The sequence below is a fragment of the Sapajus apella genome, unplaced genomic scaffold (assembly GCF_009761245.1).
Source record: "Sapajus apella isolate SASKATOON/1434 unplaced genomic scaffold, GSC_monkey_1.0 scaffold136, whole genome shotgun sequence".
Lineage (NCBI taxonomy): Eukaryota > Metazoa > Chordata > Mammalia > Primates > Cebidae > Sapajus > Sapajus apella.
In genome coordinates this window covers 1,756,224-1,777,208 of record NW_022437076.1, presented here as the reverse complement: position 1 = coordinate 1,777,208, position 20,985 = coordinate 1,756,224, and the positions used below count along the sequence as shown (strand labels likewise).

At 42.7% G+C, this 20,985-nt stretch overlaps 1 protein-coding gene and 1 long non-coding RNA gene across 4 annotated transcripts in view; one reads left to right on the top strand and one right to left on the bottom strand.

Annotated features, from left to right (window-relative positions):
• YWHAE (tyrosine 3-monooxygenase/tryptophan 5-monooxygenase activation protein epsilon) overlaps nt 1-19,551 on the top strand; it is a 48,951-nt gene extending 29,400 nt beyond the window's left edge. The window contains exons 2-7 of one of the 3 annotated variants that reach the window (XM_032263471.1): nt 5,170-5,369; nt 9,464-9,570; nt 10,170-10,376; nt 11,282-11,418; nt 15,792-15,838; nt 18,592-19,551. In XM_032263471.1, the coding sequence (XP_032119362.1) occupies nt 5,170-5,369; nt 9,464-9,570; nt 10,170-10,376; nt 11,282-11,418; nt 15,792-15,799 (659 nt within the window). In that variant the 3' untranslated portion in view covers nt 15,800-15,838; nt 18,592-19,551. Of the gene's footprint in view, nt 1-817; nt 851-5,169; nt 5,370-9,463; nt 9,571-10,169; nt 10,377-11,281; nt 11,419-15,791; nt 15,839-18,591 lie in introns of all 3 variants that reach the window. The other 2 variants (XM_032263472.1, XM_032263470.1) reach the window with 2 other exon arrangements.
• LOC116540128 lies at nt 10,702-11,214 on the bottom strand. Its single transcript, XR_004264317.1, has 2 exons — nt 11,125-11,214; nt 10,702-10,809 (listed from the first exon to the last, which is right to left on the bottom strand). It is a non-coding gene; the product is annotated as an uncharacterized LOC116540128 (long non-coding RNA).
• Nucleotides 19,552-20,985: the final 1,434 nt, after the last annotated feature.

The window sequence follows — 20,985 nt, the reverse complement described above, 5'->3', positions numbered from 1 at the left end:
CTGCAAATATTGTTAAAATGATAAAAGATGTAGAATGTATTACATTAACTCAGTTGATAAAACAACCACAGGGCTTGAGAGGATTCACTGTAATATTGAAATAAGTTTTTCTGGCTGAGCGCAGTGGCTCAGGCCTGTAATCCCAACACTTTGGGAGGCTGAGGTGGGCAGATCACCTGAGGTCAGGAGTTTGAGACCAGCCTCACTAACATGGTGAAATCCTGTCTCTATTAAAAATACAGAAATTAGCCAGGAGTGGTCGTGCCCACTTGTAAGTCCAGCTACTAGGGAGACTGAGGCATAAGAATTGGGGAGGCTGAGGCATAAGAATTGCTTGAACTCTGGAGGTGGAGTCTGCAGTCAGCTGAGATCATACCACTGCCTGGATGACAGAGGAAGACTCTGTCTCAAAAAACAAAACAAAACAAAACAAAAAAGTTTTTCTGTGGGTGGTAAATGCTGGTTGGACAGCGTCAGATGCTATGGAGAAGTCATGCAGGAAAGGAGAAGCCCATCAGCGTGGCTGACTTCATTGTCTTGCCACAGCCACTCCAGCCTTCAGCAGCCATCACCCTAGTTAGTAGCCATCAGTATCAAGGCAGAACCTTCCACTAGCTGAGTGTTACAACTTGCTGAAGGCTCAGAAGAGCATTAGTATTTTGTAGCAATAAAGTATTTTTAAATTAAGATATGTACATTGTTTAGACATGCTGTTATACACTTAATAGACTACAGCGTAGTTTAAACATAACTTTTTATGCACTGGGAAACACAAAAATTCATGTGACTTGCTTTATTGCAATATTTTTTTTTGCAGTGCTCTGGAACTGAACCCGCAGTGTCTTCCAAGGTATGCCCGTACCTGAAATGTGCATAAGAGACAAGTCTGTAGAGGTGGAAAGTAGATCGGTAGTTGACTCGGGCTGGGGCTCGGGTAAATGTGAAGTGATTGTTAATGGGTTTGGGGCTTTTCTTTTTGAAGTGATGAAAATTTAAAATGATGATGATTGCAGAATTCTGTGAATATACTGAAAACCGTTGAATTGTACCCTTTATTTTTTTGGAGACGGAGTCTCGCTCTGTCACACAGGCTAGAGTGCGTCTTAGACCCGGGAGGCTTACTGCAACCTCTGTGTCCTGGGTTCAAGTGATTCTACTGCCTCAGCCTCCCGAGTAGCTGGGACTACAGGCGCCTGCCCTCAGGCCCGGCTCATTTTTGTATATTTAGTAGAGACGGATTTTGCCTTGTTGGGCAGGCTGGTCTTGAACTCCCAACCTCGGGTGATCCACCTGCCTTGGCCTTCCAAAGTGCTGGGATTACAGGCCTGAGCCACCATGCCCGGCCGAGTGGTACACTTTAAGTGGGTGAATTGTATAGAAATAAAGCTGTTATTAAATAAAGGGATAACTGATGCATTGGTAATATCACCACACAGTCCTCTGTGCTACATTGTTTTGTACATACCTAAAAATGAAGGCATTTATGCTTGAATCTGGAACACTACACTATCACTGAGTGTATTCAGTATTTCCCCTTGCATTATAAAAAGTCTCGTTGAAATTTTGTAAAGCACAGAAATGTGAAGAAAATTAAATTATGTGTAATAATATTCGATATGTAATTGTTAAATTTTTGATAGTATTGCACATCTGTGCATAGTTTTTCTGTATGTAATACTGTAAAGCCTTACAATTAAAAGAATTAATGGTACTGTTTTTTTGTGTAGGTGGGTTACTTTTGATTTGCTTTGTGATCAGTTTAGAAAGTTTAATTACAGGTTCACCTCTGATTTATGTTTGATGAATTACATATATGTAAAGCTATTATTGTTTTAGGTTTTTTTATTTTGTGTTTGAGATGGAGTCTCGCTCTATTGCCAGGCTGGAGTGCAGTGGCATGATCTTGGCTCACTGCAACCTCTGACTCTTGATTTCAAGTGATTCTCCTGCTTCTGCCTCCCAGGTAGCTGGGATTACAAGCATGCGCCACCATGCCTAGCCAATTTTTGTATTTTTAGTAAAGACGGGGTTTCACCATGTTGGCCAGGGAGGTCTCGATCTCTTGACCTTATGATCTGCCTGCCTCGGCTTCTCAAAGTGCTGGGATTACAGGTGTGAGTCACTGCACCAGGCCAAATGAAGCTATTATTAAATAAAGGGATGACTGCTGCTTCTGTAATTTTATCACACAGTTCTCTGTGCATTGTTTTGTGTTTATCTAAAAATGAAGGCATTTATACTTGAATCTGGAACGGTAGACTATCATTGGAACAGTAGACTATTACTAGTTTATTTTGAGAATAAACTAGTATGGAAGTGAGGTTACTTATTCCACTGCTTCTAAATTAAGCCTATTTCATGACTGTGGTTTACAAAACAAAATTGGGCATGTTTTAGTTGAATGCTTTCAGACTCCTATGAATGAATGAGTGGTCTTTTTAAAATACAGAGTCTTGCTCTTTTACCCAGGTTGGAGTGCAGTGGTACCATCTCGGCTCACTGCAACCTCTGCCTCCCAGATTCAAGCCGATTCTCTTGCCTCAGCTTCCTGAGTAGGTGGGATTACAGGCGCGCATCACCAAACCTGGCTGATTTTTGTATTTTTTTTTTTTTTTGGGACAGAGTTTCGCTCTCGTTACCCAGGCTGGGGTGCAATGGCACGATCTTGGCTCACCACAACCTCCACCTCCTGGGTTCAGGCAATTCTCCTGCCTCAGCCTCCTGAGTAGCTGGGATTACAGGCACGCGCCACCATGCCCAGCTAATTTTTTGTATTTTTAGTAGAGACGGGGTTTCACCATGTTGACCAGGTTGGTCTCGATCTCTTGACCTCGTGATCCACCCGCCTCGGCCTCCCAAAGTGCTGGGATTACAGGCTTGAGCCACCACGCCCGGCCCCCTTTTTTTTTTTTTTTTTTTAAAGTAGAGATAGGGTTTCACCATGATGGCCAGGCTGGTCTTGAACTCCTGACCTCAGGTGATCCGCCCTCGGCCTCCTAAAGTGCTGGGATTATAGGCATGAGCCACTGCACTTGGCCCAATTTAGTAGTGTTTTATGAAGTCACCATCTCTCTCTCTCTCTTTCAAAATTATACTCTAAGTTCTGGAGCACGTGCAGAACTTGCAGGGTTGTTGCATAGGTACACACATGCCATGGTGGTTTGCTGCCTTCATCCCCACCCTCCACCATGAGGCATTTCTCCCATTATCCCTCCCCAAGTCACCATCTCTTACACATATCAGTTAAGGTATGCTTATGCTTAGGGTGTTAGTGAATGCTGAGGATGTTATTTAAATGCAGATTCTTTTTTTATTTTTAATCTGTATTCTTTTCAGACGGAGTCTGGCTCTGTCGCCTAGGATGGCATACAGTGGCGCTATCTCAGCGCACTGCAACCTCTGCCTCCTGGGTTCAAGTGGTTCTGCCTCAGCTTCTCAAGTAGCCAGGATTACAGGCGCGTACCACCACATGTATTGTTAGTAGAGACGTTTTCAGCATGGTTGCCAGGCTGGTCTTAAACTCGTGACTTCAAAATGATCCGCTTACCTCAGCCTCCCACTGTTGTGGGATTACAGGCATGAGCCACTGTGTCCAGCCTGTCTTTGTTTTTATTTTACTTTAATTTAGAGATGTAGTCTTGCTCTGTCATCAGGCTGCTGTGCGCTGGTGCGATCTCGGCTCTACAGCCTCCACTAGGTTGATCTCAAACTCCTGGGCTCAAGTGATCCACTGCAACCTCTACTTCCCGGGTTCAGGCGATTCTCCTGCCTCAGCCTCCTGAGTAGCTAGGACTACAGTCGTGTACCACCACGCCCAGCTAATTTTTGTGTTTTTATTAGACACAGAGTTTTACCATGTTGGCCAGGATGTCCTCGATCTCCTGACCTCCTGATCCGCCTGCCTCGGCCTCCCAGAGTGCTGGGATTACAGGCATGAGGCACTGCGCCTGGCCTATTTTAATTTTTTTTTTTTTAAGAAGGAGTCTTGTTCTGTGACCCAAGCTGGAGTGCAGTGGTGTGATCTAGGCTCACTGCAACCCCCACCTCCCTGGTTGAAGCAATTCTTCTGTCTCAGCCTCCTGAGTACCTGGATTATAGGCATGTGCCACCACACCCGGCTAATTTTTGTATTTTCAGTAGAGAGGGGGTTTCTCCATGTTGGCCAGGATGGTCTTGATGTCCTGATCAGATCTGTCCACCTCAGTCCCCCACAGTGCTGGGGTTACAGGTGTGAACCACCGTACCTAGTCTCTATTTTTATTTTTTAGAGATAGGGTCTCACTGTGTTGCCCAGGCTGGTCTTGAACTCCTTCACTCAAGTGATTCTCCTGTCCGGCTACCCAAAGTGCTAGGATTACAAGTATGAGCACTCCTGGCCTAAAATGCAGATTCTTGAGTCTCATCACCACAGAGTTAAACATGGGTAATGTTGGCGAGCCACGTGGCAATAATGGCATCAAAAATACAGTTTTTATTTATTATTTATTGAGTTTTTATGTCTTGCACTGTTTGTGTCTCTTTGCATTGACATGCTCTTTTATTAACTGTATTTCCCTATGCTTGGTATATATTCTGTGGCTTTTCTGGGCCCCTTTCTTTGCTCGCCACCTAGTGGTAACAAATAGGAGTCATCAGAAGTCACCAGTGAAGGAACTTCATAGGAGGAAGGACAGAAAACATCCAGTTTGTGTTTGTGGCTAACCATATTTTCTGTATATTTTTGCTGTACGAATGAATTTGCCTTCCTCTCTCTTTTTTTTTTTTTTTTTTGAAATACTGTTTTTGCATTTATTTGTAAGCAATACGGTTTAGAACCTACAAATTCTTAGTCTTCCTCTTAAACTGACAGCTTATTTATTTTGCTGGAAAATGGTTAGGTGTACCTAATTACCTTATGTAATGAGAGGTGCTTTCAGACCACAGTGAATTGCATGAGGTAGCGTATGAAGTCTTCCTAATTCCATAGAGCTTACATTCTGGATTCTGTGTATTGACTCCTAGTTTCTTTTACACGTTTTTGGTTTTTTACACACATTAATTTTGATGATTATGAAATTATTTTTGTTAAATTTTTTTTTTCCAGTAGCTTGACAAAAAAAAACCTACTTTGAAAGGATATGTTAACAAAACTTGTAATTTCTAAGGTCTGACTTTCCTTTTCCCATCTAGAAATGGTGGAGTCAATGAAGAAGGTAGCAGGGATGGATGTGGAGCTGACAGTTGAAGAAAGAAACCTCCTATCTGTTGCATATAAGAATGTGATTGGAGCCAGAAGAGCCTCCTGGAGAATAATCAGCAGCATTGAACAGAAAGAAGAAAACAAGGGAGGAGAAGACAAGCTAAAAATGATTCGGGAGTATCGGCAAATGGTGCGATTGTTGGGCAGTTAGGGCTACCTGTGGTACCGCACACTAAGAGATTGAGAGTAAACGAGACTCTGTTCATGTCGCTTGTGTTACAGTATAACGGTTCTGTTATTAATCTTTGTGCCTAGTTTATAAACTCAGCTTTCCCATGGGTTTGTATGTATAGGACAAAACATAGTATCTATCAGGTTTGCTATTATCCATGGTTTCAGTACATCCACTGGTGGGTCTCAGAATGGATCCCTCTCGGATAAGAGGGAACTATTGTATTTTCAAGTGAAATGATGAGTGTTGGGTTAATTTATCCCATTCCTCTTTTTTTTTTTGGAGGCAGTGTCACCCTTGTTGCCCAGGCTGGAGTGCAGTGGCGCAGTCTCAGCTCACTGCAACCTCTTCCTCCAGGGTTCAAGTGATTCTCCTGCCTCAGCCTCTTGAGTACCAGGCATGCACTACCATGCCCAGCCACTTTTGTTTTGTTTTGTTTCTAGTAGAGACGGGGTTTTACTGTTGGTCAGGTTGGTCTAGAACTCCTGACCTCAGGTGATCTACCTGCCTCCGCTTCCCAGAGTGCTGGGATTACAGGTGTGAGCCACCGCTCCTGGCCTCATTCCAGTTTTTTTTTTTTTTTTTTTTTTTTTTTTTTCCCGGTTTTTCCCTTTTTTTCCCCGGTAGGGAGCGAAAGGGCGCTCTCGGGGCACCGCCACCCTCGGGTTATTGTGAATATGTCCTAATTTTTGCGTTTAATTTCTATAGTTTTAGAAAGTGTCTCCAAGGAAAGGGGGCTTGTTTCTTTTGAGTGTCTAGCTGAGGTCTCGGGCTTGGAACTGTCAGTTACTTGGCTGTAGTCATCAGCATTTTAGGTCACAGCTTTGTGCATATGATTATATTGTAGTAGACATTTTATACCTTAGTGGATTTTTGTCTTATATGGATTTGGCTACAGAATATTTCAAGGCAGAGGTGAACAACTTTTTCTTCTGGAAGCTTCAGAGGATAGTGTTCAGTTTTGAGCACTGCACAACCAGACAACAGATTTAATTTTTGTTCTGGTAATTGAAACTCCACATTTACTACCAGAAATGATGCTTCATTGTAACTTCAGTATTTGTGCTCCTCTTGTGTGCCACACAATTTGCCTGCGTAGTGTGGGTACAAAGATGAAATATATGATTACTAGTCTCATGGAGGCTGAGTTTTTTTTTTTTTTTTGAAAGGGACTTTCATTCTTGTTGTACAAGCTGGAGGGCAATGGTGTGATCTCTGCTCACTGCAACCTTCATTTCCTGGGTTCAAATGATTCTCCTACCTCAGCCTCCTAAGTAGCTGGGATTACAGGTGCCTGCCACCAGGCCTGGCTAATTTTTGTATTTTTAGAACAGGCAGGGTTTCACCATGTTGGCCAGGCTGGTATTGAACTCCTGACCTCAGGTGATCCACCTACCTAGGCCTCCCAAAGTGCTGCAATGACAAGCGTGAACCACTGCGTCTGGCTTGGTGATTGTTTTTTTTAACAGAATATAACGTATCACTGTGGGACACTGTAAGAATAAGAATTATTTAATGAAGTTATTTTACACATTGTGTGTGTGTGTGTATATATATATATATGTGTAGGTCTTGTTCAAAAAAGTTTAATAGCCATTACTCTAGTGCAGCGGTTTTCAATTAGAGGTGATTCTGTCCTTCAGAGGACATTTGACAGTGTCTGGAGATATTTTTGATTGTCACTGCATGGAGTGTGCTCCTGCATCTGGTGAGGTGGAGACTAGGTTGCTGCTGATGCTGCTATGCACAGAACAGCCCCCGCAGCAAAGAGTGATTCTGCCCAAACTACCAGGAGCGCTGCTCTTGAAGCTGATTTTGGTGGAACAGATAGGCACATAAGCACATGAAAAGAGAGTAGGGCGGGAATTACAGGGCAGGTGGAAAGTGAGCATGGCTGGGAGAGGGAAAGGTGGGGGAACCACATTTACTGACTTGCCAGCTCTAGTGGGCACTGTCCTGAGTGGGAAACTATTTTTATTTTTTGTATTTGTGCGCGGTAGTATTTGAAATCCTTAAAATGGCACTGGAAGGTGGCGGGGGGGGTATTATCACAACCCATTAATGCACAAACAAGGGTTTTGAGTGTTTGGTAACATAACTGAGGTCACATAGAAAGTTGTGAGCCCATAGGGCTGGGAATAGTGGCTCATGGCTGTAACCCCAGCACTTGGGGAGACAGTGGCAAGAGGCTCGCTTGAGCCCAGTAGTGGACAAAAAAGACCCTGTCTTTAAAAATAAAGTTGTAACCTGGGATTGATGTGTTAACCACTACCCTGAAATATGTGGGTCAAAGAATTTTGATGGTTAGTAGACAAGTTTCGTGTCCCAGAGGAATGAGGAAATGAGAAAGTTGAAAGTGCTGAAGAAAGAAGCCCGTGAGCTGTGTTGTGGGATTTGGGCTAGCTAGGAGAGGAAGCGGGAAGCGGAGAGCGCAGCCGATACAGTGAGAGAAGACATGGAAAGTTCAAGAGGCCAATACGTGCACTTAAAAAGAAGGAAAACGTTAAAAAAAAAAAAAAAAAAAGTTCAGATGTCTTGATGAGTCCCTGAATAGAAATAAGAAGGGAGGAACGGGAACAGGAAGCATGGGCCAAGAGTGGAGTGTTTTCAATTCAGACTTGTAGTGTGGAGCAGCACCGTCAGGGTATGGACAAGTGCAAGTCTTGGAGTCTGTTGCATGGAACATGGCCACACCACACCTTGGTATGATCTCAGGTATTGCATAGATTGGCTGTAGAGACTCAGCGAATGTGGGAGAAGGGCGTAGAGATCTATTGATGATAGAAACTGAGAAATGGAATGTAGAATATCAGCTTGTTGAGGAGAAAGGGTTTAAGAGTAATAGGAAAGCAGTCATTGAATATGTGAGGAGCTTAGGAGAACTTAGAAACCTTCCTTCTCCTGGCTGGGTGCGGTGGCTCACACCTTTAATCCCAGCACCTTGGGAGGCTGAGGCAGGTGGATCACCTGAGGTCATGAGTTTGAAACCAGCCTGAACAACATGGAGAAAGCCCATCTCTACTAAAAATATGGAATTAACCGGGCGTGGTGGCGCATGCCTGTAATCCGAGCTGCTCAGGAGGCTGAGGCAGGAGAATTGCTTGAACCTGGGAATTGGAGGTTGCGGTGAGCCAAGATCACGCCATTATACTCCAGTCTGGGCAACAAGAGTGAAAATCCATCTCGGGGAAAAAGAAAAAAAGGGAAATCTTCCTTCTCCTAGAACAGTCTCTGTTGGAACCAAGCCATCAGGAAGGTGGTTTATTCCGAAAATAGTTGTTTTGCTTGGGATAAGGATGCGATTATAGAAGAAAAAGTGAGAGAATGTTTTACAGTGGAAAGACGATTCCAGGGGCATGAGAGGAACCTCATGAAAGGCTGAGCAGTAGTGCCACGTGTTAATAGAAAGTAGAAAGCAAGCTGGATGTGTACGTGTTGTAGAGGTGGTGTATGCTTTCAGCAGCACCAGTGGATAGAGATGGGTGGCAATAGTTACTTCAGTAGATAGGTTTTGGGTGTCTTAACTAGTTACGGATCTTTGCCACTAAAGGAATTGCCTGTTGAATGTTGTTAGGAATGTGACTGTTGAAATCAAAGTGCCTGTGTTTAAATTTTAATTCTCTCCCTTGCAACCTGCCTGGGTTCAAATCCTAGGTTTGCTCATTAAATTATTTTAAGTTGATCTTGAAGCAGTGTCTTACGTTGCTACCTTGTGAAAGAAGCATCAGTGTTCAGTTTTGGTCATTGGTAATTCTATAGCTGGACTGTGAAGGGGGTGTAGGGGCTGGCGTATGTGCAATGTGTGTCCTGTGTGTGTGCAATACTTAATAGCATGCAGAAAGGAAAAGATACTTTGAATAACCTAGAGGCTGCTTTCCTCTGCTTCTGTGTTGAGGCAAAAGGGAGTTTGAGAGGAATATTAATTCTTTTTAATACTAAGCTCTTTTCCTGAAAACCAGAGACAGATAGAATGTTTGTAATAATTTGTTGAATTTCTAGACTTAAACAATCTGATTAAAAAAAAATATTTTTTTTTTTTTTGTTTTTTTCAGGTTGAGACTGAGCTAAAGTTAATCTGTTGTGACATTCTGGATGTACTGGACAAACACCTCATTCCAGCAGCTAACACTGGCGAGTCCAAGGTTTTCTATTATAAAATGTAGGTTTTATACTAGAAGGGAAAATGTAAGATTGAAAGTTGGTCTTTAATCATAACTTTTTTCCTATGTAGGTTTTCAGCTTTTATTTAAGAATAATTGCTTAATGTTAGAAGGATAGCCAATGTTGGAATAAAAAGATGGTCAGGCTATTAAAACGTATTCGCTTCTGCTTATTAAATTCTTTTGCTTTTGTGAGACATATCCCATTCCCTTCCTCTAAATGGCATACATTTCACAGTGCTTAGTGTTTTATTTAGAAATTTTACTTTCTGATTAATATACTGTCACGCCATTCCTTGGAACCACTTGATTAATTCTAGTCTGTCAGGTGCTAATTTTATTGATTTTTTTTTTTTTTTTAAGATGTGCCTCAGTTAATTTTCTTGAGATTTTTGCTTATATTTAGTAATATGAAATGTCTAAGGTAAAAAATGAAACAAAGTCATTCCTGAGACTGTTTAAAATTATAGAAGTACACCTGCTAGTTGTTACATGCATTTTTGTCACATAATTTCATATAATTTAGAACAGTTTTATTTTCGTTTAAAAATCATTGTTCCTGGTTTAATTTTTTTTTTTAATTTTGGTTCTGTTTTAGGAAAGGGGACTACCACAGGTATCTGGCAGAGTTTGCCACAGGGAATGACAGGAAGGAGGCTGCGGAGAACAGCCTCGTGGCTTATAAAGCTGCCAGTGATATCGCAATGACAGAACTTCCGCCAACGCATCCTATTCGCTTAGGTCTTGCTCTCAATTTTTCCGTATTCTACTACGAAATTCTTAATTCCCCTGACCGTGCCTGCAGGTAAGTTGTGGGGAAGAGCAAAAGCTCTCAGCATGAAAGTTCAGGGTAGCTATTTCGGCTTTCCGTATTGTTTCTGGGCCCTGCCTTTATAGACTTGGCTGAGTACTTTTGGCTCTTACTGAAACTACTTTGGATAGTATTAAACACAGACCTCTCAACCCACTAGCATAGTGGTCAGGAGAAGTATTTTGATGTGGGATAGTTTTGTTGTTGATAGATAGAAAATGTTAAAATGAGGAGAGGAATTATAATTGTTTTCATTTTTGTATATTAGTTTTCAGTCTTTTTTTTTTCTATTGAATAGAACTTGGAGATATATTTTTTCGTGATGGTTTAAGATAGAATTTGTTCTGTATATTTTATTAGTCGATATATTTATTGTAGCATATCAGTAGCAGGCTTAAAGCATAGTAAGAAGTAGTGCTCCACATACCTTTATTTTTTTTTTATTTTTATTTTTTGAGACGGAGTTTCGCTCTTGTTACCCAGGCTGGAGTGCAATGGCGCGATCTCGGCTCACCGCAACCTCCGCCTCCTGGGTTCAGGCAATTCTCCTGCCTCAGCCTCCTGAGTAGCTGGGATTACAGGCACGCACCACCATGCCCAGCTAATTTTTTGTATTTTTAGTAGAGACGGGGTTTCACCATGTTGACCAGGATGGTCTCGATCTCTTGACCTCGTGATCCACCCGCCTCGGCCTCCCAAAGTGCTGGGATTACAGGCTTGAGCCACCACGCCCGGCCCATACCTTTATTTTAAGTTAATTTTTATTAGTTGTATTTGCTTTTTTTATATCATTGTCACTTACACATTGGAATAACTGAAGAAAAGATTGCTGTCTACCTGTCATTTCTAATTTTGATTTGGGACTTAATTTTTATAATACATTTATTTAAATACTCTAGGTTGGCGAAAGCAGCTTTTGATGATGCAATTGCAGAACTGGATACGCTGAGTGAAGAAAGCTATAAGGACTCTACACTTATCATGCAGTTGTTACGTGATAATCTGACACTATGGACTTCAGACATGCAGGGCGACGGTAAGGAAACAACCTCAAGGAAAACAGACATCTCTTTGAGTTGCAGGGTTTGATTTTAAATTCCTTGGGATGTCTTTACGTCAAGCTACAATTTAGACTCACTGCCTACCTTCTAAACTATGAGATTTTAACTAGTGCCTTTGTAGGAAATGATACTAAAATAACTGTGCTCCATTTCTGGAAACTTTTACCTCATCCTTTACACTCTTTCAAGTATGGTGAAACCCCATCTCTACTACAAATACAAAAATTGGCCGGGCATGGTGGCAGGTCCTGTAGTCCCTGCCACTTGGGAAGCTGAGGCAGGAGAATCGCTTGAACACGGGAGGTGGAGGTTGTAGTGAGCTAAGATTGCACCACTGCACTCCAGCCTGGGCAGCAGAGCTAGGCTGTGTCTCAGGAGGAGGAGAAAAAGGTCTGATGCAGTCTCTGATTTTTATTGATTGATTGATTCAGATAAGAGTGCGATGGTGCTACCTCTGCTCACTGCAGCCTCCACCTCCTGGGTTCACGTGATTCTCCTGCCTCAGCCTCCTGAGTAGCTGGGATTACAGGCATGTGCCAGCACATCCAGCTAATTTTTGTATTTGTTTTTTCTGTAGAGACAGGGTTTCACCTTCTTGGCCAAGCAGATCTGGAGTGCCCAGCTATTTCTATTTTTAGAGATTTTCAGGCCAGGCGTGGTGGCTCCCGCCTGTAATCCCAGCACTTGGGAGGCCATGATAGGCGAATCACAAGGTCAGTAGTTCAAGACCAGCCTGGCCAACATGGTGAAACCCTGTTTCCAATAAAAATTAAAAAAATTAACTGTAATCCCAGCTACTTGAGAGGCTGAGGCAGGAGAATCACTTGAACCAGAGAGGTGGAGGTTGCAGTGAGCTGAGATCACGGCATTGCATTCCAGCCTGGGCAACAGAATGACACTCTGTCTCAAAAAAAAAAAAAAAAAAAAAAAAAATTCATTGCAAACACTTTAACTAGAGTATTTTACTAAACTTAATTGTGATGTTGAGTATGTATGTGTTAATGTTTACTTTAAACACAAAAGCCCAAATTTATTACATTTGTTGATTTTAAAGGAAATTTGATTGTGTCTCTAAAGAATCATTTTTATCCCTGGTAGATTGTTGAGCAGGGATGGAGAAGAGAACAAATAAGTGTGATATGAGCATTATAAGATAGTTTTAAATTTGCTTTTGGTGGTGGTAGGGGGTTAGAAACAAAGTTTGTTGTCCATTTTGGCTCTGGTTCCTTTAAGAATGTTTCTTACAACCGGGCATGATGGCTCACACCTGTAATCCCTGCACTTTGGGAGGCCGAGGCGGGCGGATCATGAGGTCTGGAGATCGAGACCATTCTGGCTAACAGGATGAAAACCCATCTCTACTAAAAATACAAAAGTTAACTTGGCGTTGTGGTGTGCACCTGTAGTCCCAGCTACTCTGGAGGCTGAAGCAGGAGATTTGCTTGAACCTGGGAGGCGGAGGTTGCAGTGAGCCAAGATCGCACCACTGCATTCCAGCCTGGTACCTGGTGACAAAGCGAGACTCTGTCTCAAAGAAGAAGAAGGTTTCCTAGGCTGAAACATGTATGTTGCATTGCTTGAGGTTAGGTGTAGTTCTGTTGGTGAAACCACTTACTGCATTGTCTTTGGAAGTGTTACACTTTCTGAAAATGCCTCTGAAAGTGGGTGTGTATGTTTCTTTGGAAGGATCAGATCAGATTTGTGAGTTTTGGGTTATGATACTGAAGTGAGAATTAGGTGACTCAGCTTTTAACGCTCACTGGCTCTATGACATGTTTAGGATTTGACTAGATGAGTATTGGCGTGAGATATGTGATGAATGTAGAACATGCTCACACACTTCTAGCAATGCCAGATGGAGCCACAGAACACTTCTCAACATGGCGTTTCAGGCACCTGCTACCAGCCGTAGTAGCCCTTGGGACTCAAAACCGATTCACCAACTCTGAACAATGGCTTCTAGCTTTAAAATTCTGTCCTAGGCCGATTGCAGTGGCTCATGCCTGTAATCCCAGCACTTTGGGAGACAAAGTAGTAAGATTGCTTGAGCCTTAGAGTTCAAGACTAGCCTGGGCAACATAGTAAGACCCTGTTTTAAAAAAGAAAAAAAGGCCAGGCACAGTGGCATGCGCATGTAATCCTAGTAACTTGGGAGGCTGTGGCAGGAGAATTGCTTGAATCTGGGAGGCGGAGGTTGCAGCGAGCTGAGATTGCACCACTGCACTCTAGCCTATGGGGGGACAGAGCAAGACTTTGTCTCAAAAGAGGAAAAATAGCCAGGTGTGCCAACGCATGCTACTCGGACAGCTGAGATTCAGGGATCTTGAAGCTGCAGTGAGCCTCGATGGCGCTGCTGCACTCCATCATGGATGACTGAGCAAGATGCCATGTCTTACCAGAAAAATAAATGTTTTAACAACAACTATGAAGGGGAATGGCCAAACAGCTGTGGACTCCTAACAGTCACACCCACTCAGAGACTAGTATCTCTCTGCCTGTTTGAGAGCATGGAAGGAAAGCATGTGGAGAATTTGGGAAGCAGGATTGACTTCAGGAAATGATGTTCCTCTCACCTCAGGGACATGTTTTTGAGAGTAGAGCTAATAAAGGTGACCTGGCTTGAATGTTTTTTACTTAATAAAAGCATTTGATGTCAACTCAAAACCAAATTAGATTACAAAATGAAATGGTTTTTGGTTAGTAGTGCTTCTGTAGGTCATCATCACTGCTAACCAGTAGTTGATTAATCAAAGTAGACTACTTGTTGGTCCACATACAGAACTAAAGATAACCCTTATTCTTGGTTCTCGAGTATAGTTTTAGGAAGTGGACCATCTTAAAATAGGGTAATACCTTTGCAGTTTCTTTTCTTTTTTGAGTTGGAGTCTCACACTGTCACCTGGACTGGAGTGCAGTGGCTCTGTCTCGGCTCACTGCATCCTCTGCCTTTTGGGTTCAGGCAATTCTCCTGCCTCAGCGTCCTGAGTAGCTGGGATTACAGGTGCCTGCCATCACACCCAGCTATTTTCTTTTGTATTTTTACTAGAGATGGGGGTTTCACCATGTTGGCCAGGCTGGTCTCAAACTCCTGACCTCATGATTCACCCACCTTGGCCTCCCAGAGTGCTGGGATTACAGGTGTGAGCCACCATGCCTGGCCTTGCAGTTTCTTTAAATCTACAGAATTCATTTGTGTTCAATTCCATTTTTAGTCTGTAAATCAAACAGCTAATAAAATTTGGTTAAGCAGACTAATTTTTTTTTTTTTTTTTGAGACAGAATTTCACTCTTGTTACCCAGGCTGGAGTGCAATGGCGCGATCTCGGCTCACTGCAACCTCCGCCTCCTGGGTTCGGGCACTTCTCCTGCCTCAGCCTCCTGAGCAGCTGGGACTACAGGCACGCGCCACCATGCCCAGCTAATTTTTTGTATTTTTAGTAGAGACGGGGTTTCACCATGTTGACCAGGATGGTCTCGATCTCTTGACCTCATGATCCACCCGCCTCGGCCTCCCAAAGTGCTGGGATTACAGGCGTGAGCCACCGCGCCCGGCCACTAATTTTCATTTAATGTTTATTAAATGAAATATTTTTATTGATATAATGTTTCAAGTCATGAAATAGTTCAACAATGAAAAATTCAGGTAGTCTATTGACATTGTGGTACAAGTAACAAACTCCAAATACACTAAAAATGTGAGTACAGAGATACTGTTCATCAGTTTGAGAGGTTGGATTTGTCAAAAAATAATAGCATTACATTTTTTGTTTTTGAGAATGCATCTTGCTCTTACCGCCCAGGCTAGGGTACAGTGGTACGATCTTGGCTCACTGAGACCTACGCTGCCGCTGCCACGTGCACCCCTCCACAACCCCCCACCCCCCAATTTAAAATGATTCTTCTGCCCCAGCCTCCTGAGTAGCTGGGTCTGCAGGCACGTGCCACCAGGCCTGGCCGGGTTTTGTTTTTTTCTTTTAGACAGTCTTGCCCTTGTTGCCCAGGATGGAGTGCAGTGGTGTAATCTCGGCTCACTGTAACCTCTGCCTCCTGGGTTCAAGCTGTTCTCCTGCGTCAGCCTTCTGAGTAGCTGCGATTACAGGCATGCACCACCATCCAAGGAACTTTTTTTCCCCCTATCTTTACCTTTCAAGAGGATATTCTTACATCCTCCTCAAAGTAAAAGGAATGAATAGACAGATTGTTTTTTGGAGTGAAGTTTATAGGAAGTAAGTCCCAAGTCTGGCTCCTTTATCTTTGATGCTTTCCTTTGTCCTACTCTGTTGGTTTATTTTTCTTGTAATGTTGCCTTCATATGATTGCTCTCCCTCCCTTTTTCCTTGCAATATAGATTCCTAATGGAAAACCCAACTCTTCCCTTCCTAAACGCTCCACTTTGTAAGTCATGATCATGGCTCGGTGAATTCTGCTTTCGGTTTGGTTCTTCACTAATCATGCCTGCGTCTTTCCATCCTGTTGCTTACAAACTGCCTGTCCACCTTCCAGGGTGCCTTTTATGGCCTGCTCCTCCCACCTACTTGTGGTTGGGTGTGATATATGGCAAAGATACTTTTATGCCAAAGTTATGTGGAACTTTTGCAAATCTCATGGTTGCTTACGAGTGAATTGTGTTTTAGTGTTGTGTTTTAAGCATATTTTGTCAGTGGTTTGCTGTTAATGAGAGTGAATGTTCCTATCATTTTTCCTAAGTTTGAATAGTTATTGTCATTTAAAGAACAATTGGATGCCTATCAGCTCTTTCATCCGTAAGCCATGGTTTTTTTTTTTTTTCTTTGCCTTTGCGTATTTTTTTCTGTATTATGAGTTAAAGACCTTCATGTATCTTAAGTAGTTTTTTAATTAAAAATAAAAAATTTTTTTTTGAGACGAAGTTTTGCTCTTGCCCAGGTTGCAGTGCAATGGTGCACTCTTGGCTCACCACAACCTCTGCCTCCTGGGTTCAAGCGATTCTCCTGCCTCAGCCTCCTGAGTAGGTGGGATTACAGGCACATGCCACCATGCCTGGCTAATTTTGTATTTTTAGTAGAGATGGGGTTTCTCCATCTCCATGTTGGGTCAGGCTGGTCTGGAACTCCTGACTGAGGTCATCTGCCAGCCTCAGCCTCCAAAGTGCTGGAATTACAGGTGTGAGCCACGGCGCCTGGCCAGTTTTTTAAAGACTGCCTTAAAAAAAAAGACGGTCTTGCTGTGTCGCCCAGCCTGGAGTGCAGTAGCATTCAAAGCTCACTGCAACTAGAACTCCACCTAAGCCCCCCAAGTAGCTGGAACTGTAGACATGTGACCCCATATTCAGCCTATGTAGTTTTTTTTACTTTTATTTTTATTTATGTATTTATTATTTATTTATTTTTCGAGATGGAGTCTCACTGTCACCCAGACTGGAGTCCAGTGGCACAACCTCTGCCTCCTGGGTTCAAGCGATTCTCCTGCCTCAGCCTCCTGAGTAGCTGGGACTACAGGGACATGCCACCATGCCTGGCTAATTTGTGTGTGTTTTTTTGAGACGGAGTTTCACTCTTGCTACCTAAGCTGGAGTGCAATGGCGTGCAACCTCCGCCTCCCAGGTTCAAGCAATTCTCCTGCCTCAGCCTCCCGAGTAGCTGGGAGTACAGGGTGTGTGCCACCATGCCCAGCTAATTTTTTTGTATTTTTAGTAGAGGCGGGGTTTCACCATGTTGACCAGGATGGTCTCAATCTCTTGACCTCGTGATCCACCCGCCTCGGCCTCCCAAAGTTCTGGGATTATAGGTGTGAGCCACCGCGCCCGGCCTTTTTTTTTTTTTTTTTTTTAAGTAGAGATGGGGTTTCACCATGTTAGCCAGGATGGTCTTGATCTCCTGACTTTGTGATCTGCCCGCCTTGGCCTTCCAAAGTGCTGGAATTACAGCATGAGCCACCGTGCCCAGCTGGGCCTTTTATTTTTTGTAGAAACAGGGCTTCACTGTGTTGCTCAGGCTCTCAGTAGTTTTTTTGAAGTTACATGTCAGTGTCAAACATTTCCATCACAGAAGAGATTTTAAAACTACCTTTACTGAAACCTTCATGCTATAACATTTATCATTTTGGGATGTTTTAGGCTGGTTTAAAGCTGTCCTCAGTGTAAATGCCGCCTGTTTGTAGGCTGCTAGTCTGGGGATACTCGTCCATCCTAAGAAATAATTTAACAGCATTAGGGATGGATGGTCATCTGAATGCTTAAGATTGTTGGGTTAATTGATTTTTTATTTATTTTGATTCAAACTAGTTAACTATGTAGGAATTATAAGTGGTTTGTTTAAAGTACAAGAGAATGTAACTTTTACCTGTTACATCATTTTTAAGGGAAAAGCTTGCATGCTTCTTTATTTTGGCTGACTTGTTTAATGCTTACTGATAGGTAGAGGACCTTCCAGTGAATAGGCTGGCTTCCTGTTGCATGTCGTAGCGCAGTTGAAACCCCCAGGGTAATCATCCTGTTCAAAGGGAAAAAGAGCATGAGCGAAGTGTCCAAATGCTGTTCATTAATAACCTCAGTGGTCTGGTTTACTTTGAGCATGCTGTGTTTCATTCTGAAGGATAATCTGATTATAGTTTGGAGTACCTGGCTAAGATACAAAAGGTGAAATACTCATTCACAACAGCCGAGCACCCTTCAATAAAATACTGTAGAACTTCTTGGGGACATTTTATTGCCCAGTTAACTATGTTGAAGCATTTCTGATAATTAGCTTGTGGGTAAATAAGATTTTGCAAAAAGTTTGCAAAATACTCTTGATTCTTGAAGAGGTGAGGTTATTGAGGAAGAGTATTTTGACCCAAGATGTGTGTGAAAGCTTGAACATCATTTTAGTAAGATGGTTTCCTTGGCTGTGTACTTGAAGAGCTCATTCAGCATAAAGGCATTGAGTCTCACTGCACATCAGTTTTTTCCCTTCTACTGACCTGTATTTTCAGGACCACCATCCCTTCTTGGTTTAGACATCTCAGGTGTCAAGGATGTTGGAAGTACTTTGTCTGTGTTTAATACAATTGTAACAAATACAAGGAGTTTTATGTTTGGAATGACACCTTTGTTTGTGGCTACCAAAGCCTCATGTAGTCAGTATGAAATAATTGTCTTTTTTTTTTTTTTTTTTTTTTTTTTCAAACAGGTGAAGAGCAGAATAAAGAAGCGCTGCAGGATGTGGAAGACGAAAATCAGTGAGACATAAAAGCCAACAAGAGAAACCATCTCTGACCACCCTACTCCTCCCCTCCCCACCCCTTGGAAACTCCCCACTGTCACTGAGAACCACCAAATCTGACTTTACATTTGGTCTCAGAATTTAGGTTCCTGCCCTGTTGGGTTTTTTCTTTTTTTTTTTTTTTTAAACAGTTTTCAAAAGTTCTTAAAGGCAAGAGTGAATTTCTGTGGATTTTGCTGGTCCCAGCTTTTAGGTTCTTTAAGACACTAACAGGACTGCATAGAGGCTTTTTCAGCATGACCGTACTGTCTCCGTGCCAGATGTGGCAAGATCACCATTAGAAATGGAAATTACATGTGAAAGCCATTAGACTTGTAGCTGGTGTAAGCATCTAAGAGAGGTTAATCACACTGTCGAGGCAGAGGTGGGATCACTTTTCATTTTTCTAATTGTTTAAACCGTATTTTATACCAGTGTTTGAAAGTAATTGGGTGTTAGCTTGAGATGGTTCAGGTTGTTTGGGGAGGGAGTTTGTTGTAATGGTTTTACTGTAAAAAGTGTTTGAAGCTCTGCTGAAATGTTGCTGAAAAGCATGGTGCTGGTAACAGTTCAACAATCCGTGGCTGCTCATTCTTGCCTACTTGACTCTCCCACTGAAGCAGGTTAGCGTTGGAGGTGGTGTGGAAAAGCCTGCATGCCTGTTCAATTCTTTGTTTCTCCTCCTTCCCCCTCCCCTCCCAGTTCCCTCACCCCTCCCCTCCTTCGCTCGCTCAGCCTCTTTTGTTCAGTATGTGTAACTTGAAGCTAATTTGTACTACTGGATATCTGACTGGAGCCACAGATACAGAATCTGTATTGTTCTTACTGAAACACAGCATGGATTAACATTAAACTTAAATAAAACAAACCTAAATTAAAAATGCCAAATATCATTGCGCCTCCATCCTTTATACTTCTAAAATAAAATCTCTAGTCCAAACAGTATTATGTCTGCGTGAATGCGAAACATTCCTCCTTTTTTCTTCCATAAATAGTTTGTTTGCTTCCCAAAGATGTGTATTTCGGGGAAAAAATTGCCTATAATCTGGTTGTGAAGAACACTAAGTCAGTTGATTACATGTCTTGTCATCCAGAGCAGATGGCAACATAGTGTTTGTTTTAGTCATTAAAGGTGCAGCATAAGTGGTACCAGGGGTAACTAGGGATCATTTTCTAGCATGGTATTTTGAGTTGTTCCACCAAATAAGGCTGAATGTCTTAGAATTCTTAGAGGTAACTGTGTGTGCCCTCTTCCTCCAGAGGTCAGTGGCAGTAGTGGAGAATTAGTCGTTTGTCGGTGATGCATGCACACATTGCAGATGGCGGTAAACCAGCATCCTTTCCTGGAAACGCTCAGTGTAAGAAGCTTCCTTCCGTAGACCGTGGATACACCCGTGTGTCTAGATACCTGGTGACTGTAGATGTTTTTGTGTTGCGCGCATTGCGACTGCCTAACGTTGATGTACACCTGAGTTTGTTCGACCAGTCTGCTACTTTTGGACAGGTGCTGCAGTCAGTACCCTTGCAGCAGTTTCTGCTTGAGTATTTGTGTATATCTGAAAGGTACATTTCTAGATTCCATGTTGAGTAAACACTTTCCAGTTCATCAGTGCTCCCTCGTCATGCTTGACTAGGAAAATTAGATGTTGAGACTGCAAGTTTACTCGGGACTTGAACTCTTAGCAGAGATTGAGGAAATGAACAGATTAGTGATATCCTAGTGTGTCTGTCTTCAGTGAAATGAGAAGAAACATGTTTTTGTGAGTCACTTTTCCGAGAGAGTCAGAGACCATTGAATATGAATCGTGCAGCTACCCTTTTGGAGTGACCTCCGAGGCTTTCAGGTTGATGGTCTGCTCTGTTTCCCGCACACCTGCTCCATTCAAGGTCAAAATCGAAGGAATTCATAAAGTCTATTGCCAACTTTTAAGGAAACCACGCGTGGGATGCGGGGATTTTCAGGCTGCCACCGCGCTCAGCACAGCTCATGGATGGACCTGAGTTCAGATGAACACATGTAACGGTGGACGTTTGTTACAGAGCAGGCTTGTGGAGGTGCTTTTGTTTTACCTTGTAATGAGGCAGTACCAGACATTAACGCTCAGGTTGGTTCACCACATGATTTTTGCTGGGTGAAAGGGTTTCTTAGTTAAGGCTGAGTCAGCAGTTTGAAGAGGTGTGGAGACTTTTGCAAGAACACAAACCTGCCACTTGGAGAAAGGTCCTTATAAACAAATGGAAAGAGGCAGCCGGCGAAGTGTGTGGAATGGTGGCCAGCCCTGCGCGGACAGTGTCACTCCCACTTCCGTATTGAAGGCCGGA